Below are 22,115 nucleotides of genomic sequence, written 5' to 3'. Positions count from 1 at the left end.
ATAAGGCGGGCCACCGGGGGAAGCCGACCCTCGGCAACCAGCCCCCTCAAGACGGCAACGCCATCGGACTCCTCCCTCGACAACCTCGATAAGCCGATCGGGGACTTCATCGGCGTCTCCCAGGTTGCCCCGATTCCCCAAGAGGGATCTACGTCAATGAAAAAGAAATGCTCCTTCCAGCCGTGAATGGAGGAAGGAGCATCCTTGACGAGGCCGCACCCTCGCCGCGCCGCAAAGCACCACCACCCTCTGTCCCGGGGGTGGCCGCTCAGGCCGTAGCATTCCCAAAAGACGTTCAGGGTGGCGGGAACCTCGTGCATGCGGCAGAGAACCTGGAAGGCCGTCAGGGTACGCCATGAGTTCGGCACCAGTTGCGTCGGCGCCACTCTTAAACCCCGAAGCACCTGCACGACTAAGTCCGAGGGGGGAAAGCGGAACCCAGCCCGAAGGATGTCCTCATTGATGGCGACCTTCCCTGGAGGAGGATGGGACATCCTCTCCTCAGGCCCCGGGAGCGTAATGTTGCAGGCTTCGGGAAGGTGGTACCGGGCCACGAACCTATCTAGGTCTTCAGGGACCAGCTCCGACCGAATGCGGTCCGCCCTTACTTCGTCCATCCCTAATGGCCAGTGAACCTACGGTCAGGACGGGGTCAAGAGGGGGGGAGGCACCGGAACGACTGGAGTACACTAACACGAAAGGAGAAAGTACGGAGAGCCCTAAATTGAAGAGTGGGGCAACTCACCGGAAAGGGAGGAAGAACGGCTCCGAGAGCGTCAAAGGAGGAGCGAACGAACAGTTCGGCGGCAACGGCAGCGGCACAAGGGAGAAACTTGAAGATGCCTGTGAAGAGAAAGGCGGACGGGGGAGGGCCCCCGGTTAAATAGGCGGAAAGGCGGGTGACGCCTCGGTGACGCCAGAGGACGCCTGGCTGCCGAAAGTTTGTTCGCGCCCCAAAGGCGAATCGACGCCATTAAGGAAGGATGTCCGCCGAAATCCGCAGACCGCCAGATCAGCGACAACTGCCATATGCCATAAAGAAGGCGGGAAGCTCGGAGCGCGCGCGCCTTTCCGAGGGATGGCGGCAATCTCGAAACATCACTCCCTTCACCCGTTCCCCTCCTGGTTCCAGGCTCGGGAGTGGGGGGCTACTGTTACGGGGGAACTTAGCCACCATGCCCCACGTGACCGGCACGCGCGCCTAGGAAGACTACGGCTGCCCCTTGATCCAGCAATCCGACCTCGAGTCGGATATCTTCAGCTCCGCAGCCCGACCCCGAGTCGGCTGCCCCTTGATCCAGCAATCCGACCTCGGGTCGGATATCTTCGGCTCCGCAGCCCAACCCCGAGTCGGCTGCCCCTTGATCCAGCAATCCGACCCCGAGTCGGCAATCTCTCGACAACAACAGACTGTTCCTCTGAGGCACGCCGCGGCCCCCTGCTCCACTACTCCCTGCAACGGCCGTATCCGGCGCTGCCCCACGATCCCCTGTAACAGCCGTACAAAGCGGAGCTCCACTATGCCCTGCCATGGCTGTACCCAGCGCTGCCCCACGACGCCCTGTAACGGCCATGTCAGTGGCAGCCCCATCGTGCCACACGATGACGAATCCCCGAAAAAACCCCCCAGCCTGATATATATGAGGCTGGGGGGGAAGGGGGAGGGTAAGATATATCTTCCAGAGTATCATCTCACCTGCTACCTTCTCCTTCTCCTTCTCCTTCGATCTCCTCTGACTTGATCGTCGGAGGGCCCCCACTACCCCGGTGGTGGTGCGAGGCTTGCTTGCAGGTTTCACGGCGGAGGGCGGAGCGCAACCAAAGCAACTCAAAGGGAACCCCGTTCACACCGCTGTGCCAATCGTTCTCGGTTTGGACCCCCAGCAACACTATCTATGCTCATTTTTTAGATTGAATGAGTTTTTCGATTTGTCTTTTCTTTTTTAGTTTTTCATACCTACATTCATATTTTTTATTAGACATTTGAATCTATAAATAATATTATCAAACAAAACAATTAAGATAATCCCCACAAACAAACCAAAATATAAAAGAGTTGAAAATGATAAAACTTGATCGAAACGAACTCAAGTTCCGACAAGCAATGCCGAACTCGACGGTGAGAAGCGGTGCCGGAGACTGACGAGTGGAGTTGGAGAAGAGGTCGAAGTACTGGTTGGAGATAGCGCTGGACAGCAAAGTGGAGTTGGGGAGGACAAAGGCGAAGCCAAACCTGGGGCTGCTCCGGATCTCGAGTGTTGCTTTTCTTTCCTCTATATCTTTGTTATCTCAAAATACTATAAAAGAAAAAAAAAAGAAGAATAAACATAAATCTACTGAGCATTATAACAAATAGATAGCAGACAACTCAGTCATGGTACTTAAAATAAAAGTAAAAACTAAATCTACTGGGTATTACAACAAATATAAATCTACTGGGCATTATAACAAACTTAAATCTACTAGGCATTATAACAAATAGATGGTAGACAACTCAATCATGGTACTTAAAATGAAAGTAAAAACTAAATCTACCGGGCATTACAACAAATATAAATCTACTGGGTATTATAACAAATAGATGGTAGACAACTCAATCATAGCACTTCAAATGAAAGTAAAAACTAAATCTACCGAGTATTACAATAAACATAAATCAACTGGGTATTATAACAAACAGATGGTAGAAAACTCAATCATGGTACTTAAAATGAAAGTAAAAACTAAATCTACTGGGCATTACAACAAACATAAATCTACTGGGCATTATAACAAACAGATTGTAGACAACTCAGTCAATGTACTTAAAATGAAAGTAAAAACTAAATCTACTGGGCATTACAACAAATATAAATCTACAGGGCATTGTAACAAATAGATAGTAAACAACTCAATCATAGTACTTAAAATAAAAGTAAAAACTAAATCTACTAGGCATTACAACAAACATAAAACTATTGGACATTATAACAAACAAATGATTGACAACTCGGTCATCATTCTTAAAATGAAAGTAAAAAGATGTTAAATGGGCTTTTATTGGTGGAGCCAAGAGAAGGCTATTAATGGTGGAGGAGGTGATGGGCTGATGGCAAAGTGGTGGTGTTGATAGGGGAGAAGATGAGATTATTTCTTGCCGCTGGATGGATAGAAGGGTTTCTCCTCCTTTAAGTGGTGCCGTAGAGAAAGAAGAAAGCTAGTTCGAAATCGACCAGAAGAAGGCCCAAAAAACGCATCAGAAGCTTGACTAGTAACTCCAGACCCTCTCTCAGTGGGAATCCCTTCCGAAGAAGCGGCCCTCCTCCCCTTTCATCTCTGGTATTTATTTTATTTCAACTTCTCTTTCTCTTTGCGGTGAGCTTTCTTTTGGACCGGGGCCTTAAGCGACCGCCTCAGTCGCCTAAAGATTGGGCCGACCCTGGATATAACATACTTGCCCGTTCAACCTAGCCATTCGAGCCCCAAGGTGCCATGGAGCTCCCTGCTGCAATAGCAACATACTTCAGGTTATTGAAGTATCGAATAACTTTCAATTATTCCCCTCACCAAATGATTCACAACATTATTTTAAAAAGGCAAATTAAATAAATTGAGAGGTTTTTTACGTCTCTGAATCTCCAATCTGAAGGCTCATCCAGAACTACCACTTACTCAAAACTTCCATCGTAACTTAATTACAAATTCTTTGATGATTCACAAATTCATTGGAGTATATAAGCCGAAGAACTAACCATGTGATAAACGAACGACATGCGCGAGCAAGACGCCTACACGTGATCTTCGAGACGTGTGATCGGCTACCAAGAATGGCCGATTCGCACACCCAAATTCCTCAGCAGTGGTCACTGACCCTCGCCTACATAAACCACTTCCGAAGGATCCTTCAAGAGTGCTCTCGAGCCCCTTTCATGCTCTTATGCTGCCACTCTACTGCTCTCACAACACCTCTACTATTCTCTGAAAGTCCGTTTAACTTAGACATTGGAGGGTCCCTTTTAAACACTCTTCGGCAAGAAAACTTCTCTATTTTTGCTATTTCAGATCGAATCTAGCATCGGAGTGAAGGTCCGAGCACCTTGGAATCGCATTGTGATCTTCAACTGATCTTCATGGTTTGAGCGGTTGACCTTCACTGTTTGAGCAGCCGATCGCCTGAGCACTTCAATAGTTCAGCTAGCTTGGCGCCTTAGTCGGGGCAATTCCCAGTGGCAAGCTCTGAAGGACTTGGAGACCTATTGCTTAGAAGGACTGAAGTGGCCCAACCAGCGGAATAAGGCAAGCTCGCACCAAATTGGAAAGGCCTATATAAAGTATCCGAGGTTGTTCGCTCCGACACCTACCGCTTGAAGCATCTAGAAAGGACACCATGCCTTGGAGATGGAACTCAACCAACCTCCAATTTTATCATCAGTAAGATCTATCGATGCACCATGCAAACCTGACTTATCAATGGCTCTCTATTCTTCTTCTAAGAAATTGTCTCAAGTGTTTCAGGTCAGGTATTTCGCTTCCAGGCAAGCATGAGGTCAGACGCATCTCCTTGTAACCACCGACAAGGATGTCCTCGAATGTAACATGTCAGGCGAGCCATCTAATGGCCTCGATCTGCAAGTCTACACGGCTAGGGAGCTTCTGAAGGAGGTTCTGCAGGGCAATGCCTCTATTCATCGGCCGAGTTATGATGAGAGCACAAAAGTGCAATCGTCATACCATCTTAATTAGTATTATAGCTAATCATTAATAATAAAATTAACTAATTAACGCTGTATTGTGCCTGAGTGCAAGTAGTCCAAGAAAAAAAAACCAATCAACATTGGGTTTAAGCCCAATGCCCGACAGCCCGAGCTCAAGTCAAGCCAGCATCTTCACGTGACGGAGCTCAGCCCCACGATGCAACCGGATCTCTTCCGTCATCAATGGTCTTCAACCTTCAAAACCAACGTGCTCCCAAATTTTCCAGCGTCCGAGCCGCATCAAAATCCTAGCTTCCTTCCCCATCACGGCAGCCCGAGCTCAATTCAAGTCCAGCCAGTCCATGCGATCACGGGAGACCCCAGCTCCATTCCAGCCGTCGGCATTCAACGCCCACATCCCAGACTCTTCCATGTTCCAGCCTCCCACACCCGGACTACAAGCGTGATGCAAGCCGTAATCCAGCCGCATCCGTCTCCTCCCAGCTTCCTTCCCAAATCTGCACCGCGTCCATCCCATGCGAAAACAGGGGAGAGCAACGGTCCAATAGCCCCGACCTACAAGCCTTCACAACTAGGAAGTTCATGGAGGAGCTTCCACGAGGGAAACAGCTCCATTCATCAGGTGAGCCATCTAACGCCTCCGACCTGCAAGCCTTTGCAGCTAAGAAGTTCTTAGAGGAGATTCGACAGGGGAAACACCTCCGTTCAACGGACGAGCCATCCAACAACCCCAATCTGTAAGCCTTTACAGCTAGAAAGTTTTTAGGGGAGTTTTCACGAGGGCAACACCTTCGTTCGTTGGACGAGCCATCCAATGTCTCCGACCTACAAACCTTGGTGAGCTAACCGATCTTTCTAAGTTTAGATGGCCCATGTGAAGATACCGACCTCCAACCTTCTGGCACCCAAGCCAAAAATATGGAGAGCTAACCGACCCTCATTAGGATGGTAACAGCATAAATAGAAATGTGACCTATGTGGCGAACGAGCAGACAAAATCCGCCAACCAAGAGGCCTCAATAAGCCAAACCTTTGCATGCAGAAACATGGTTCTCGAATCCTGGTAGTTCGAGGTTCAAGCCTTCAGGTACTCCTTTCCCTAGTTGCTTTTCTAAAAGCTCAAATCTCCATCTCAGCTAAGCAAGGACGAGAATAGGAGTTTAAGGCCCCGACAATCTCCTAGCGGTGACTTAGAAAGATCGAGAATGAGAGACAAGGCCCCAATAATTCTCCGATGATGAGCTCACACCTCGACCCTCAAAAAGGCCGACCCAAAAGATCACTAGAATGATTATGTGCTATGCCGACCAATCCAACTCAGTGAAATTACATACACCACAGAAATTAGAGCAAAAAGAAAACAAAAAGTTAAAAGAAAGAACTTTCATTCCTTGCTTTAATTACAATTATGTCGGTTTTAATTATAGTGATGTTAGCTAGACAAATGAGCAACTTTACAAGAAACACGAAGCCTAAGACACTATAGATAGCTCGGATGGAGCAGCTATCGACCAAGAAGCCACACTCTGTCTCGGCCGCCATTTAGTCCTCATTAAGAGCAGCTCGAGGATGGTTAAACCCTCATCGACTACAACATCTAAAAGGAGGCTAACCTTCACCTCGCACTGCACCCCCTTGGGAAGACTATCATGAGGCTTGGTTTCATAGCTTGATTTCAGGGCTCGCCTTGGCTAATCGGCTTCACCAGTAAATTTACTTCCATTGTCTGAGCCAACAAGTCAGCTCGACCTTGGAAGTGGATGGCAAGTTATAAGCCTCAAAACCAACCACAATCGATGTGGCAGACCAACCAATAAGAGCTCGACATGAAGCCTCCAACCAACCAGTCAAAGCCCATCACGTGGCCGGCCTTAGAGACATGCAGAGAGTCCCTCAAAATTTCGAACTCTCACCCCAGGTGGCGATATCTTGACTACGATCATGAATAATTTACATAATCGCGTGATGAACGAGTGAGATGCGCGGGCAAAATACCCATGCGTGACCTTTAGGATGTGCGATCGGCTACCAAAAACAGCAGACCCGCATGCCCTAACTTCTCTTCGACAGGCACTAGCCCTCACCTATATAAACCATTCCTAGGGGATCCTCCAGGTAAGTGCACTCGCGCCTCTTTCACGCCCTTGCGCTACCACTCTGTGACTCTCACAACATCTCCGTTGTTCCAAAATGTCCATCTGACTTATGCATCGGAAGATCCTCCGCCGAATACTTTCTGGTAAAAGAACTTCTCTATCTTTCCTATTTCAAATCGGATTCAGCAAGTTCGAGCTTGATCTCCATCCACCAACACCATCTCAGGAGCATTCGACATCGGCGCCATCACCACCTAAGTGCAATAGCCACCTCATCACCACCTCGAAGACATATTACAATTTTCAGCCGATCTTCATGGTCTAAGAAGCCAAGCAGCTCGGCACCTTGGTCAGGCCTATTTCCAATGACAACAAAATCCAACCATCACTTTTCCACTTCTAGTAAGCATACACCAACTCAATTAAGCTAGAAATGACCAGGTAAGTTTAAAGAAAACTGAAAAAAGAGCTTTGGCTCTAGTCATACACTACAAAAAAAAAAATAGTCTATCCTGACGCTTTTTGGAGCCTGTACCGACGCTTATAAGCGTTGGTAATTTTAGCTCCGACGCTTTCAACATCATCGCAAAAGCATCACGTAGGTGGGGGTAGAAAGTTTTTTTACCGACGCTTTATGAAAGCGTTGGGCAAAAACTGAAGCTATGCCGACGCTTTTATGCGTCGGCCTAGTTTGGAGTCCGCCGACGCTTGTTAGCGTCAGCGAAAACCGAAAATAGGCCGACGCTTAAAAGCATCGGCATAATTATTTTTAAAAAAAATATATTTAAAAATTCTAACCCTAGAGGCTTTGAGGATGGCTTCCTGGGGCGATCCCTGGTCATCCAAAGGCATGGAAGAAGAAGAGGAAAAAGCAGGGGAGGCCATCGTAGATTTTGGTGAGGAGCAGCCGATAAGGAGGAGGAGAAGTTCACCAGATTTTGATTATGTTTAGCTTGTCGTGCTTCCTCCGATTGATCTTTGTGAGCATCGTCACCGCCATCATAGAAATTTTCACTCAAATACAAGATATCTTCGAAACAAGGTAAAATGAAACGAGATCAGGAGGAGAGTTTAAGACTCACGAGATCTGAAGTTGACCAGAGATCATCTCCTCACAAGAAGTTGACGTGCTATTCTAATCTCCGACGCTTGCCCTTGAAGGAACCGGACACAGGCCCAAACACAGTCATCGAAGAGGAGGTCCAGCATCACCGGAAGCTTCTCTAGAGTGTCGGCTACCGAGCGAATCGCGCTGGCGAAGTCAAGGGTGTGGAGGGAGAGAACGGCGACGTAGGCATCGAATTGGGGGTAGCGGAGGTCGCCGGAGGGGGAGATTTTGAGGAAAAGCTATCGGATCCCGTCTCCACTGGGGTCGAGGTGGTGCCATCGGTCAGAGAGGAGGGCAGAGAAGTAGCGGGAGCGGCAAAGTAGAGGTGGAGGTCGAGCGACTGGACGAAATTGGGTCGTCCAGCTGGAGGAGGAGGATGTCGGCGATGGCCGGGTCATTGAAGCTGCAAGGGCCGGGGGCAAGGTGGAGGGGGGACGACGGCTAGGAGGGGGAGGACTCTTTCATTAGGGTTCCATCAGAGGAGGAGAGATGGCCGCTGCTGCTCCGGAGGGGTTAGGGATCAGAAAGGGGGGGCACGGTTGGAGGGGTTAGGCATCGGGAGAGAGGGGCTAGGATTTATTTGTGTGTGGTGGGGGGCGAGGGGTGCGAAATGGCCTCCGACGATGCTTTAAAAAAAGCGTCGTAAGGGCGCACCAGATTGAGGGGGGTGGGATATAATGGCCTCCGACGATGCTTTAGAGAAAGCATCATAGGGGCGCGCTGGGATAGGGGGGTAGGGCAAAATGGCCTCCGACAACACTTTAGAGAAGAGGAGGGGGGGGGGATTTATTTGGGCTCCGACAATGACACTTTAGAAAAAGCATCGTTGTGGGTGGAGTTCAGTTGGATTACGACGACACTTTTAAGCATCATCTAATCATTCCATTTGGCCCACGACACTATCCAACCTCCTCATTGTATCATCGCTGCCGATGCTATTTTAAAGCGTCGGCAAATTTTGGCGCTAGAGCCAAAATTACCGACACTTCTACCTAACATCGGTATGTAAATGTTGGGATAGCTAACTTTTTCTGTAGTAAGATCGCATGGCTACCATAGGTAGAAATGCTTCTTCAGATGCCCTTCTCAGATCAGGAATTACTCAAAGTATGCTACATCATAGCAACAGATAGTCTTGCTTAGCAGAGCTTTAGCAGGCATGCATGAAAATTGTGGAACTGAATTGACAGAAATGAGCTGCAATCTTAGAATTGGATGGAAAATTACCAGTCAATTTATTAGCTGATGCATCCTCAATTTCTTCTGTGCTATCAAAAACAGTTCCTGTTTTTTAACCTACAGCCAAAAGATCTTCGGAAACCATCTGAACGCTACAAGCTGCCACCTTAGAATTAGATATTTGCGAGTCTAGATGTCAAAAATTTAAGCAATCAGCTGGCTTTGTTCCATGCAGGTCATCTTTTCAGAATAGCCGTTTTTCTTACAGCTGTGATATAACCTTCAAGTTGTTACCTGCGACAGAAATAACTGGTGCCTTCTAAATTCTATATGCTCAATTCAGATGCGCTGAGATGACAAATGACATGAGGTAACTAACTTGAGATATACTGTGTGTAAGATATTAATGGGCAGACCAACAAAATGTGTTAAGCACGAAAAACATGACAGACCAAAAGTAATCCACACATCTTGAAGCCAAGATGAAACAGAACAGGTTTATTTAAATAGTCAAATGATAAGAACAAGTCGGATGATGTCAAACAGAAAGGTACATAAATGTTGACAGCAGACAAATAGCTGATAGTATAGGGAAGGTTGAGTTAAGGGCATCCCAATGCTGCAATGCATGAAGCTCCGGCCGCATGTATGCTACCTTAACCCCTCATGCTGAGAAATTACTGATGCTCATGTGAAAACCGAGCATGACAAATTACTGATGCTTATGTAAAAATAATCTCAATCAACTGAAACCTTGTGAGGAATTTAATAGCAGCCAAGGCCACCAAACAAAGGCTTTGTCTTAATACAAGAGCTTCCTCGCACAAATAGGAATTAAACAGAAAAGGTATGTAAATGTTGGCAACAAACAAATAGCTGATAGTATATGGAAAGCTGATCAAAAAGTGCACAAGGCTCCTGCAACTACGAGATCTAGAAAGAATCACATATATGCTGCCTCATCCCAGGATGCCAAGAGGATATTTCTCTGGTCTGAATCCATGACATCTAGGTCATAATGTAGCAACATTACCGATGCACCGCGGCCTGCCCTCGTATGGAAAGCTGAGCATGACAAACTACTGATGCTCATGTAAGAATGATCTCAATCAACTGAAATTTTCTAATTGAGGAATTTAACAGCAGTCAAGGCCACCAAACAAAGGCTTTGTTTTAATACAAGAGCTTCCTCTCACACAACCAATTCATCCTGGCCAATATCACTTCCATGTGATTTGATCCATTACTTTTTTCCAGTAACACCGAACCTTAAAGTGATCAAGGGAGAAAATAAAAAAAATAAAAAATAATAATAAAAAAAAAAGATTTTAGCAACAAGCTGGAAGCTCTTGGAAACTGGTGGCTGTGTGGATTGCTGAAGCAATTAAAGAGTTTAGAGAACTTGTCAGTTTTATTTCCTTCAGTCATGTCTGTCACAGTGATAAAACAGAAATTCTGCTATTATAGCACCTCTATTCTTACAAACAAAGTTTTTGAACTAAAAATACCAACTTCTTCATTAATAAAATCCAACATATTATGTTGATATTAGATATCAAGATTTGCAAATTTCAAATATCAATTGATATTACATAAATATAAATCTTCAAGGAGCTATTAACACCTGCTTTAAGCTTATTAAATTGTTTCATCAACCACTTGGATTAGATGGGCAATCAAGCGACAAAAGTTAGCAGTACTGCAATTTTAATAAGGTAAGATCGATCAATTGTGATGCAACCACCACTTACACACATTTTGTTTCACCTCCAATGTTTTTCAAACAGATGTATAAGCTGTGTCAATAGCCAGACATACAACTAAATATAAAGATTGTATTCTGTGTTGTTACAAAAGAACTGCAGTTTGATATACCACAGTCATCCTAAAGGTATTAAACAAGCCAGTGATGCTCACCTATCTGCAGTTGGATGAAATATCATACATATAACCACCTCTTACTTGCCCATATTTTTCTTTCATTTCTATCCCTCCTTTTTGCCTGCCATTCTTATTCACTCTTCTTGGATTCCTCGCTCATTCATTTCTATCCCTACTTTAACCCTGCTAGTCATATTCATTCTTCTAAAATTTCTCTCTCCTTGACCCTTCTATTCATTTATTCTCTTCCATTCTCTTTAAAAATCAAAAGGTTCAATAATAACTATAGAAAATCAAAAAGTGTGAAATATAACTCTCAGCCTTGAACAGTAGGTGATAGAGAAAAGTTTTAGCCAAATCAATACATCCTTCTCAAAGTAAACAAAAATTGACATTGACAGGAGGGTATCTGTCTTATAAATAGGGTGAAAAGATTGGCCCAACCTAAAAACTCAACCCGACCCCATCTGGACCAGGTTTGGGTCAGGGGTTCTTTAGTTATGGATAAGTGTGGGTCAACTTTTCTGACCTGAACTTTAAATGAGTCAGGTATGGGACATAGCTTTGACCCGACCTAGGTCAATGAAGAATTGGTCATTTTCTTAGGTCATAATCTTGGATAAAGATTTTCTAAGTGGTTGGTCATTTCTTAATACTAGTTGTTTTCATCATTTTAGAAATTAGTCAACAAAAATTGTTGGGATTATATTCGATAGGTAAGGTTAGATCTATCAGGGATTGATTCTTGCAAAATAGATTAGGTTATGGTCAAATAGGTGGACCCAAATGACCTATGGGTGAGTATAGTTCAAGAGGTCTTAACCTGATTTTAGGTCGGGTCGAGTATGGGTCAAGGTTCTTATGTTGTCCTTACTTGACTTGACCTAAACCCGATGTGACCCATTGCTACCCCTACTTATAAAGGTCATCTCCTGTAATATATTTTAAGTCCGGAAAGCAAACAATATTCCTATATGACATCTCATTTCAAACAATGAAACCCTAACTATTTATGGTATCTACTTATTAGTTTCCTGCATTACTGCAAAAGCTACAAAAGAGCAAGTTATTACATCAGGCTGTAGTGATTGGTTGCAACAAAGAAGAGCTTCGGTGCTGGAGAAGGGTTGTGGTGGTGGTGGTGGTAGGATGCCACCGGTCAATGGTGACATGGAAAGTGGTGGCAGCAATTGGTGGGTGATGCACAATGGTTTAACCAACCAACAAAGATAACTTAGGAAAAAACAGTTGCCCAACTAGTTTGGGATTAAGGCTTAGTTGAGTTGAGCACCAGATGCAAAAGACTAATATTGAATTAGAAGAAATCTCATGGGCATTTATGAAGGAATAATTGATGAAAATCATGGTGGCCCATAAAGATGATAGAAAATTAAAATGATGAGAACAATCAAAGAAACAGGGTAATGGACAAGTGTCCACCACCTTAAAACTACGAAATCAGAATTTGTGGAAATCTAAAGAAATCTTATTCAAGTTTACCTATAATGCGCAAATCAAGAGACAAGCTGGGATTAAAGAACTCAAATTTCACTTTGCCAAAAAAAATCACAACAATTCACAGGAATGCATAAGTTATTCCAAGAGGAAGGAAAAGCTTTGTACTTCAATATTCAACATATTATGAAATAACTTCAATCTTGCCTTCCTTAGTTCTTCAATATTGAAAATTTCACCAATATAACCTTGAGCCCAGCTTCATATAGGAAGCCATATGTGACTTCAGCAATAAAACCAAACCATGGTTGAAAAATTAAATTATCCTACAAATACTTGAAACTCAAATGAGAAACATACAAAATCACAGAAATGCTCCAGTAAACTATTTCGTCCAACTTCAAACCTAACAAATGTATGATCTTCCCACAAGATGATCCTGTGAACAAGGCCAGGATCTGACAAGTGCCTGATTATAGCCAACAATAGCAGTTTGGTCCAGTACTCAGGCACTTTTTCTTCACGCATGCTGATTTACGCTCTTTGAAAACTACTTCTTGTACAGTAGAACCTGTTTTCTAGTTGTGACGGTCACAGAAGATCATGGATTTAGCTGCATCTGCACTACCACAGGTGCACTCTACATTTTCTTTTGTTGCTATGAAGGTCATCACAAACTGAATTGTTTCATCTGAATTGATCTGAGCTTGCTTATACAATTCTGCAGAGATGAATTTGATGTAATTGTGTCACAGAACTTGATTGGGCAGGACTTTGCGCAACCACTATGACTAAGGCCCCGTTTGGGAGAGTTTTTGGAGGGCCAAAAAGCACTTTCTGTCCCTTCAAAAGTACTTTTAGATAAAAAATGGTGTTTGGTAAAATTTTTATGAAGCTGTTTCAGTTTTTTCGGAAAGCTAAAAACAGCTTTTTGGCAGAAGTTCAATTTTGGAGCTTTCCGAAAATGCTATTTTGAGCTTTGTCGGAAAGCTCTATTTTTGACCAAAATACTCCTATTTAAAAAAAAAATTCCTCCCAAAAATCTCATCCCACCGTCTATTCCTCTCCCACCTCCCCTCCCTCTTCCCCTCCCTCTCCCCCGCCCCCACGGTGGGGAGGTGCCAAAGAAGAGGAAGACAGGTCGGCCTTTCCCTTCCTGCGGCCGCCGCCGGCCACGATATCCCCGTCACGGACGGATGGAGAGGTGCCGAAGAAGAGGAAGAAGGGGGCGCCCTCCCCCTTCCTGCGGCCGCCGGCGGTCACGACCCGCCCCCCTCCCGCATCCACCACGGCCCGGCCCCTTTCCGACGCCGTCGGCCTCGCGGGAGAACACTTTCCAGAGGGCCAGCCGCGGCTGCCGAGACTGCCGCAGGCCACGGCCCGGCCCCCTTCCGCAGCCGCCGTGGCCTGGCCCCCTTCCGCTACTGCCGGCCATGCGAGAGGAGAAGAAAGGAGAAGGGGAGAGAGGAAGGAAGGAGAAGAAGATAAGAAAAAAAGAAAAAGAAAAAAAAGAAGAAAAGGAAAGGAAAAAAGAAAAGAAAAGAATAAATAAATAAATAAATACATGCATAAATAAATATTTATATAAATGAAGGAATGAATGAATAAATAAATAAGATAATAAATAAATATATTTCAATGAATAAAATAATAAATAAATAAATAAATAAATGCACAAATAAATATTTATACGAATGAATGTATAAATAAATAAATAAATAAAATAATGAGTGAGTGGCAAATAATCTAATCTTTATGATATTCATAGGTACCGTGAATTTGTCACTATTGCAAATAGTTAAGTAAAGAGATAAATGGTTATTAAAAGGGTGAAAAATTAATTTACACTAATAATTATAATATTTTATACATTTATTATTGTACTATACTATAAATATAATATTATATTACATTATATCATAATACATTAACATGTTATGTTAAATAATTTAATATTATGTTATATAATGAGAAATTAATTTATACTAATAATTATATTATTTTATACCTTTATTATTGTATTATACTATAAATATTATATTATATTATATTATATCATAATACATTAATATGTTATTTTAAATAATTTAATATTATGTTATATTATGAAAAATTAATTTATACTAATAGTTATAATATTTTATACCTTTATTATTGTATTATACTATAAATATAATATATATTATATTATATCATAATACATTAATATGTTATGTTAAATAATTTAATATTATGTTATATTATGAAAAATTTATTTACTCTAATAAATATATTACTATTATGCTATGCTATGCAATGACATATTACTATATTATAATAATATTATTTTACATTACAGTAATATTATACTATATTGAATATTATGTATTAATATATGTTATGTTTTATTATGCTCTGTTATATAATACTATGCAATATCCTTTAAGGCTCGTTTGGTTTGCAGGAAGCAATTTCCTTCCTAGGAATATGATTCCTGGAAAACAGATTCCTAGGAAGAGGATGCATAGGAAAGTACTTTTGGCATGTTTGGTTGACTATGGAAAAGTGACAAATTTCCAAAGTGCTTATGCTTGGTTGACCATCCACTTTCCTGAAAAAGTTATGTATAATTCCTATTATGCCCTTAATAAAAATTAGGTCTTTAATGCCTCTTTAATGCTTCTTTAATGCTAAAGGATCTTTTTGAAAAAAAAATAAAAATGGAGTGATTCTCGCCTCATGGGAAAGTAACATTCCCATGTTTCTCATGGGAAAGACTTTTCCATGAAATGTGGAAATCATATTCCCATGGAAATACAACTTTTCCGTCTCTCTCCTTTGAAAACTCCAACCAAACAAGAGGCATCTCATTACTTTCCCGTTGACCACACTTTCCCCCCTTTTTTTCCGCGAACAAAACGAGCCCTTATGGTAATTTTGTCATACAAAAGTACTTTCTCAGTTTGTTTACCAAACATATATTAAAGTGTCACAGCACTTTAAAAATATAGTTACTAAACAGCAAACAGCTTTTTATAACAGCTCTACTTCAGACAGCTCTACTTCCAACAGCTCTACTGCCAACAGCTCCCCCAAACAGGGCCTAAATATGGGATCATATAACCATGGCTGACCAAGCAAAATATGTGCCTCATTCAGCTCAAGACGTCATAGTATCACAACAAGGCTAAGTTTGTATACCTCTCATGAAGGTCACATAACATGTAAACAAGTAGACCAACTCCTTGTAAACAAAGCCAGCAGTAGTACAACTATGGACAATACTAACATTTCCTCATGAGAGTCACCTACCTTGCAAACAAGAGTCGACATTATTGACTCCTGTCCTCTTTTACATACTTTCCAATGCCTAGGGCCAGTTAAAATATCCATTTACAGCTTATCAGGTTTGCAATTCAAGATACCAGCATCCTCTTCATAATCTCAACAGTTGCATTATATCCTGCAAAGAGCTATTACCAAAACTGAATGCAAAGGTTCATCCATCTTATACAGATTAGCTTCATTCGATGGCTTTAACAAATTCCAGCGTGACACCTTTGTATTAAGGATTATAATACCGCCTGCCAGGTTCAAGCCCATCATCACTGGTACTTTACCATACTGTTCTCTTTCATGTCATAAGACATGGAAAAGCCTTGAGAAATAAGGGAGAGAAAGGCCTGCGGTACCGCCCATACAGTGCACTTAGCCAACATAGCACATAGGATATGACAAAAACCAATACGGTCCAGAACCTAAATCTTGCTATGAATAGCACAGTTGAGATTGCCATAACTCATATGACACATGAAATTTATTTTTTTTCTTATAGTTAAATAAAAAATATTAGGCAATATGTGCCACCTATCTTCAATCTTTAATAACTCCTAAAAGTCTTTTTTAAGGAGCCCCATTAATGATAGCGGAGAAAATGTTAACAGACAGAAAATAAATCATCCAACTGAAATCCCTTATACAGTGCATTTTCATGGGACCCTTCCGGTTTAAGTTGCTAAATTCTTGAGTTAATTTTCTTGGATTTGACTTCTAAATTATTGCTTTGACAATGGAGCCCATGAAAGAACCTCTTAACTATCTTCCTACCTAAAATCGCCTGGGCCAGCCGATATGATACTGCCCAAAGCCATTCCACATTATGATGCAAGAAGCTTAAACTTAGATACCTTAGATTTATTTACAGCTTACTTCCTCATTCCAAATTCCAAAGCCATAATATTGTGATTGTTCACTGATTTATCAGTAACCAGGCATTGAGTTAAACTGAAACTGTAATTAACAGTGACTGTCAAAACATAATTGATTAATGATTCATGCCACATTGACATTGTTTATTATTCTATCAATTTTGGTGCTATATGATACCGCAGTCATTAATTAGACCAGATGTGTCTTCTCAGCTACCTATCCAACTAGGACAAACCATTCTAATTTTAGTTTAGTATGTCTATCCATCATTTACATCAAAAATACAAAGTAATATGAACTGCGCATTCTACTTTTTTGGGAGGTAAGAGTTGTAGTTTAAGTAGGCCTGTTAACGAGCCGAGCTGCTCGGGCTTGGCTCGGGCTCGGCCCGATAAAAGCTCGGCTTGAGCTCGGCTCATTAGTCAAACGAGCCCGAGCCCAAAATGAGGCCCGTTTAAACCTGAGCCCGAGCAGCTCACAAGCCCAAACGGAGCTCGTGACTTAACAGTGCCCACCAACGACCAGGGGGCGGCTTCAAAATCCGACAGTCGAGATCGCGCCCATACTCCAAAACCCTAACCATCGTCCCCAGTCTAGGCTTTAAAAGCTCCAATGGCTAGTACGCTGCTGTGAAGGCCCTCCTCTCCTCTCCCCTCCTCTCCAAGCCAAGGCCCTCCTCTCCTCTCCCCTTTGCCAACTACGTGTTCGACGCTGAGAAGGGGCGGATGTGGATTCGGATGAAGGTCGCTCTCGCGAATCGCGTTGTCCTGCTCTGCGTCGGGGTGGAGAAGTTGGCTCTGCGTCGGGGTGGGAAGGAGGTGGTGTCGACGGCCCGATCTGGGAGAAAAGACGGAAATCGCCCTCCGTCTCTCCTGCGACCCTGTCCTCGAGCCACGACGCCCTCTTCTTTGCATTAATCCTCCTCTCCACCAACCCTATCTGCTGCAATTTCTCTCCTCCTCTATCCTATCTTCTCCGATCTGCTGCATTTACTCCACAATGATCTCCATCGCTCCCTATTTAAGCCATTCTCGTCCTGTTCCTCTTTGTTCCCATCTTATCCGGACTAATCCCTCTCAGTTAATGACCCCATAACCTCTTCTTCTCCATTTCTTCCAGTTTTAGAGGCTTTCAACATCGCTAGATTAAATCTTGGACTTCTTCTCTTACAGGGACGGCGGTGTGAGCCTGAAGAAGAGGAGCTCGAGGAGCTCGATCCGCTGCCCCGAGGTTCATCTCTTCTCCCAAAACCAGGTTTCCTTTCTTTTTTCCTTTTTTTTTTAAGTTATATATGAAGTTTCGTTGAACTTGGTTCCCTGTCTTCTCCATCTTCTTCTTCTTCATAGTTTACTGCTTTCTATATATGGATGTGCATTTTGTGCGATCTTCTTTAACGAGCCGAGCTCAAGCCCGAGCATTTGTTTTGCCAAGTAAGCCCAAGCTCGAGCCCAATACAGAGCTTGGTACCAAGCCCGAGCCCGAGCCTCTTAGGCTCGGGCTCGGTTCGGCTCGTTAACAGGCCTAAGTTTAAGCATCCTACAACTGTATAAAACATACCAAAAGTTATCCGATGTATCGTTGGATGGCTAATCCTAAAGATATAGATTATTGTATGAGCAAAGTTTCACTTTAACAAGAGAATTTTTCCCATCAAGTTGGGATTGGTTTTATTTCGTATGTATAACTACAGAAACAACAAACTACAGGAAACCTAGACAGCAACAGAGATATATGGTGATTCGTCAGAAGAATGGCTCGTGTGACGAAAATGAAGTTAAACAGAACAAAGCTAACTTTAAGTGCTAATGACTAGGGAAGCCATGCACGTCTTTGTTAAACCTTTATGAAGTAACTCTGAAAGAGAAGAATTTCTTAGCTAACAATTACTTGATAAAAATGTTTCATTAACACAATGGCAAAGTATGAATGACCCAAAACCTCCTTAGCACTTGATTTCCATAATTACTTACTCTAAAAAAAAGACAAAATACCACCTTCAGTCTTAGCGAAAAAATAATGTGCAGAACAAACACAGTTAGAAGGGACAATGAAAGCAAAATCTACCAGTGAAAAGTAAAAAGGAGAAATCAACTTATGCATGCAGATTTTGCTTACAAAGTAACAGAATCAATACAACTTGTCGATCACAATACACTTGATTTCCACAATTACTTACTCTAAAAGAAGACAGAACACCACCTTCAGTCTTAGGGAAAAAATAATGTGGAGAACAAATACAGTTAGAAGGGACAATGAAAGCAGAATTTACCAATGAAAAGTAAAAAAGAGAATTCATCTTATGCATGGAGATTTCACTTAGAAAGTGACAGAACACTTAGAAAGTAACAGAATCAACTACAACTTGTCAATCACAATACACTATACACCAGTAACTAGGGGAAGCAGAATTACTTGTTCTCATTAGAATGTAATACTATGAATTATACTTTGAGAACTGATATTGCAATTAGAACAGATATTAACAATCCATACTGCACAGACATTATAGTATATGAATTCTGCATGAGTACGGATGAGCAAAAGTGCCAAATTGTTTGATGCTAGCATACAATGATTAAAGTAGATCAGAAGCTTGAACCATCAAACAAAAGCATAGAAGAGAGCAGAATACTGCCAGAGAGATAAAATATATCATCGTCTGCCATCTACTGATGCAGTTTAAAACATATGCAAAGATAGGGAAAACAAATCAAATCTCAGTCAACCACCACAGAACTCAAAAGAGAAGTAGATAAAGACTTAAGAATTATTGCATAGCCTTCACCGCTGTAGTTGCCTTCTTGCCAGTGCTGGGCTTTTCTTTGGAATGTAAACCTTGTAGCTCACCTACCAAACACATAAATATAATCAGATCTAAGAAAAGAGAAGGAAATGTCTTTTGCAGAGGTTGGTCTTTGCATTCCAGCAATCAATTGAATCAAAAGAGCACATAACTCACCTGCACCATTTCGCCATCATGCATTCTAGAAAATGATTTTTGCTCAAAATTAGACCCAGTTGTATCCACCTCCACGGGTTTATTTCCACTCTCCACACTGAGACAAGCAGAAGCCCCTGAAGTTGACCCATCAGCTATTTTCAATTCAGTGCCTATAGTCGTGCTACTTCGAGGTTCAGCAGCAGCCTTCCTATCTTGGATATCTTTGGGCAGTAAGATTTTCCCTGAGGAAACCTTGTCCAAAGGCTCTTCCATGCTCTTTAAATGATTTGAAGTGGTTTGGCCATCGGCAGCTGGTCTTGAACTCTCCTTTGCATTTTGATGACTAATAATTGAATTTCTATCATCATGTTCTGTTGGGATATTCACAACAGATCTAATTCTGGGTTGGGTCGTGCAGCTTCCTCTTTGAATGCTTCCTTGGCGTTGAAGAGAATTATTGGATTTCCATTTTGATGAAATAATAGCATCTTTTGCCTCTACAAGTCTACCAGCATCCTTGCAGGATTCAGTAAGGAGAGAATCATCTTTCCGATCAGAACTGGTGCTTGCATTTACCGAGAGCCCCCCTCGGAACTTTCTGAAGTTCTCCAATGCCTTCTGTCTCAATTGCAGTTCCAAATCCTCGGACTCTGAATTACCAGCATTCACTGCATCCCCACTGTTCTTCCTTGTGGAATCATCACTTCCAACATCAGCATTCTTGGAAGGCTCACCATCGAGCTTGGTCAAAACATACTTATCTCCCTTCGCACAAGCTACATCCTCAACCCCAGTATCGGTAGCATGCTTTGCCCCACCTAGATCTACTTGCCTATCCTCTGAGGCTTGCTCATGTGCATCAAAATTCCTCCCCACATCATCATAAGCCTGAACAATCTTATCCCTACTACGGAGTCCTTCTTCCATCCCCTCTGACTCTTTGGTTACCACAAGTGTCGATTTAAGCCGCCTTGGTTGATCCACCTCTTTACACTTCCCCTCATTATAACTCCAACTCCTATTGTAACCTCTGCTGCTATGACTACTACTATTCTCACAATACCTACCATCATCTCGTTCATAGTTCGTCCTCTGTGAACTCCTCCGACTTCTTCCCCTCTCCCTGCTCTTAGACCTGCTTCTCTCCCTCGATTTCACCCTCCTAACAGCACCATCCAGAGGACTCCTAGACCTGCTCCTCCCCCCCAATTTTGCCTTCCTACCGGGAGGACTCTTCGACCTACTTCTCTCCCTCAATTTCGCCCTCCTTTTCGCCCGGCCGGGGGGGCTTCTCGACCTACCGGAGCCACTCTCACTCCGCCCGACGGAGCTGCTCCGGGCGCGACAAGTCGAGCAACTCCGGCTCGAATAACTGCTCGGAGAACTAGCACTGGAATCCCTGCGGTAGTAGGTCTTGCGGCTCTTCTTTTTCACCAGCTTCTTGGGCTCCTTCCTCCTCTTCTCCGGCTTTTGGGGTTCCCGCCGAACGCTCTTCTTCCGAGAGCGAGCATCAATCTCCGAGTTGGAGGAATAAGAAGACGATGATGAGGAGTTATGGCGGCGGCGCTTATTAGATTTCATCTTTTTCTTTTTGATCCGCTTCTGGTGGAGGATGAAAGCAATAATTGGGAGTTAGAAAGAATTGGGGGTTCAAAATCCTTGAAGAAGGGGATGAGAGGAGAGGAGGGACCTCATCGGCGTTCTTTTTGGGATGCTTGGAGGAGAGGGCGGGCCTCATGGGACGGGACCTGCAAGAGAGAAAAAAAGGAGAGAGAGGGGAAAGAATGGGGAAAGGAGGAGAGGAGTGGACGAAGGTTACCGTGAGGCGATGATCGGAGGCGAGGATGACGGTAGAGATATGCGTTACTCTCAGTCGGGGAGCCCTAATTTGGATAGATTACCGCGGCAGAGGGCTACGCGGAAACAGCAACGAAAAGCGGAACTGCGATTTTGGGATCGGGAGCCCCCCCTCCTTGAATTATACGGTGAGAACTGATGAGACAAAGCCCCTCCTTGATAACCGATAAGAGAAAGAAAACAAAAGAATGAGAACATGAATTTTTTTTCATAAAATAGTATATATAAGATGTATATAAGTCCAATTACAATGTACTTCGAGTAGGGAAATAGCTCTTAAAAAAAAATTGAGTATGAAAACAACTTTACAATTAGCTGCATTAACGTCCTCCTCAAACGTACCATGGAAGCTAGCTTAAATTTGAAACTAAGTCTTGAAAAATGGACATTAATAAAAATATCTGGTTAATGGAGGAAATAAGTAAAACTGTATAATAGGATAGCAAATGTGTTGGCAAACGAAGGGACAATCGATTTCAATATATTTAGTATGCTAATGAAAGTTTGGGTTACGCTCAGCAGGTGCTGCAAGCTAGAGCTATATTGCTTGAAGGTGATTTGGCTATGGTTATTGGCTGGATCCGGCAAAGTGCTGGCAGTGTGGGCGACTGCCACCCCTGCTTAGAGATATTCGGGCCATATTTTGCGGCGAGGTAGCTTTTCAAACTGAGCACATGTATAGAGAGCGCCAATGGGACTGCGGATTAGGTGGTTTG

The 22,115-nt window shown here is 43.1% G+C and overlaps 1 protein-coding gene across 1 annotated transcript; it reads right to left on the bottom strand.

The window, feature by feature from the left end:
* Positions 1-19,215: 19,215 nt before the first annotated feature.
* On the bottom strand, positions 19,216-21,597 carry LOC103721934 (uncharacterized). The gene is made up of 3 exons (XM_008812322.5): positions 21,233-21,597; positions 19,561-21,144; positions 19,216-19,448 (listed from the first exon to the last, which is right to left on the bottom strand). The coding sequence occupies exons 1-3, from the start codon at positions 21,278-21,280 to the stop codon at positions 19,383-19,385; spliced, it is 1,698 nt and encodes a 565-aa protein (XP_008810544.4). The 5' UTR covers positions 21,281-21,597; the 3' UTR covers positions 19,216-19,382.
* Positions 21,598-22,115: the final 518 nt, after the last annotated feature.

The sequence above is a fragment of the Phoenix dactylifera genome, chromosome 9, assembly GCF_051530095.1.
Source record: "Phoenix dactylifera cultivar Ajwa chromosome 9, Ajwa_hap1_PhDact_Kaust_v1.1, whole genome shotgun sequence".
Taxonomy (NCBI): domain Eukaryota; kingdom Viridiplantae; phylum Streptophyta; class Magnoliopsida; order Arecales; family Arecaceae; genus Phoenix; species Phoenix dactylifera.
The sequence above is the reverse complement of the archived record's forward strand: the minus strand, read 5'-3'. Positions and strand labels throughout refer to the sequence as shown.

Coding starts and splice junctions, on each gene's coding strand:
- LOC103721934 (XM_008812322.5), bottom strand. CDS start 21,280: ATGAGGCCCGCCCTCTCCTCCAAGCATCCCAAAAAGAACGCCGATGAG. Junction 21,145..21,232: donor CCAAAAAGAACGCCGATGAG/GTCCCTCCTCTC, acceptor ATCCTCCACCAG/AAGCGGATCAAAAAGAAAAA. Junction 19,449..19,560: donor ATGATGGCGAAATGGTGCAG/GTGAGTTATGTG, acceptor TGTGTTTGGTAG/GTGAGCTACAAGGTTTACAT.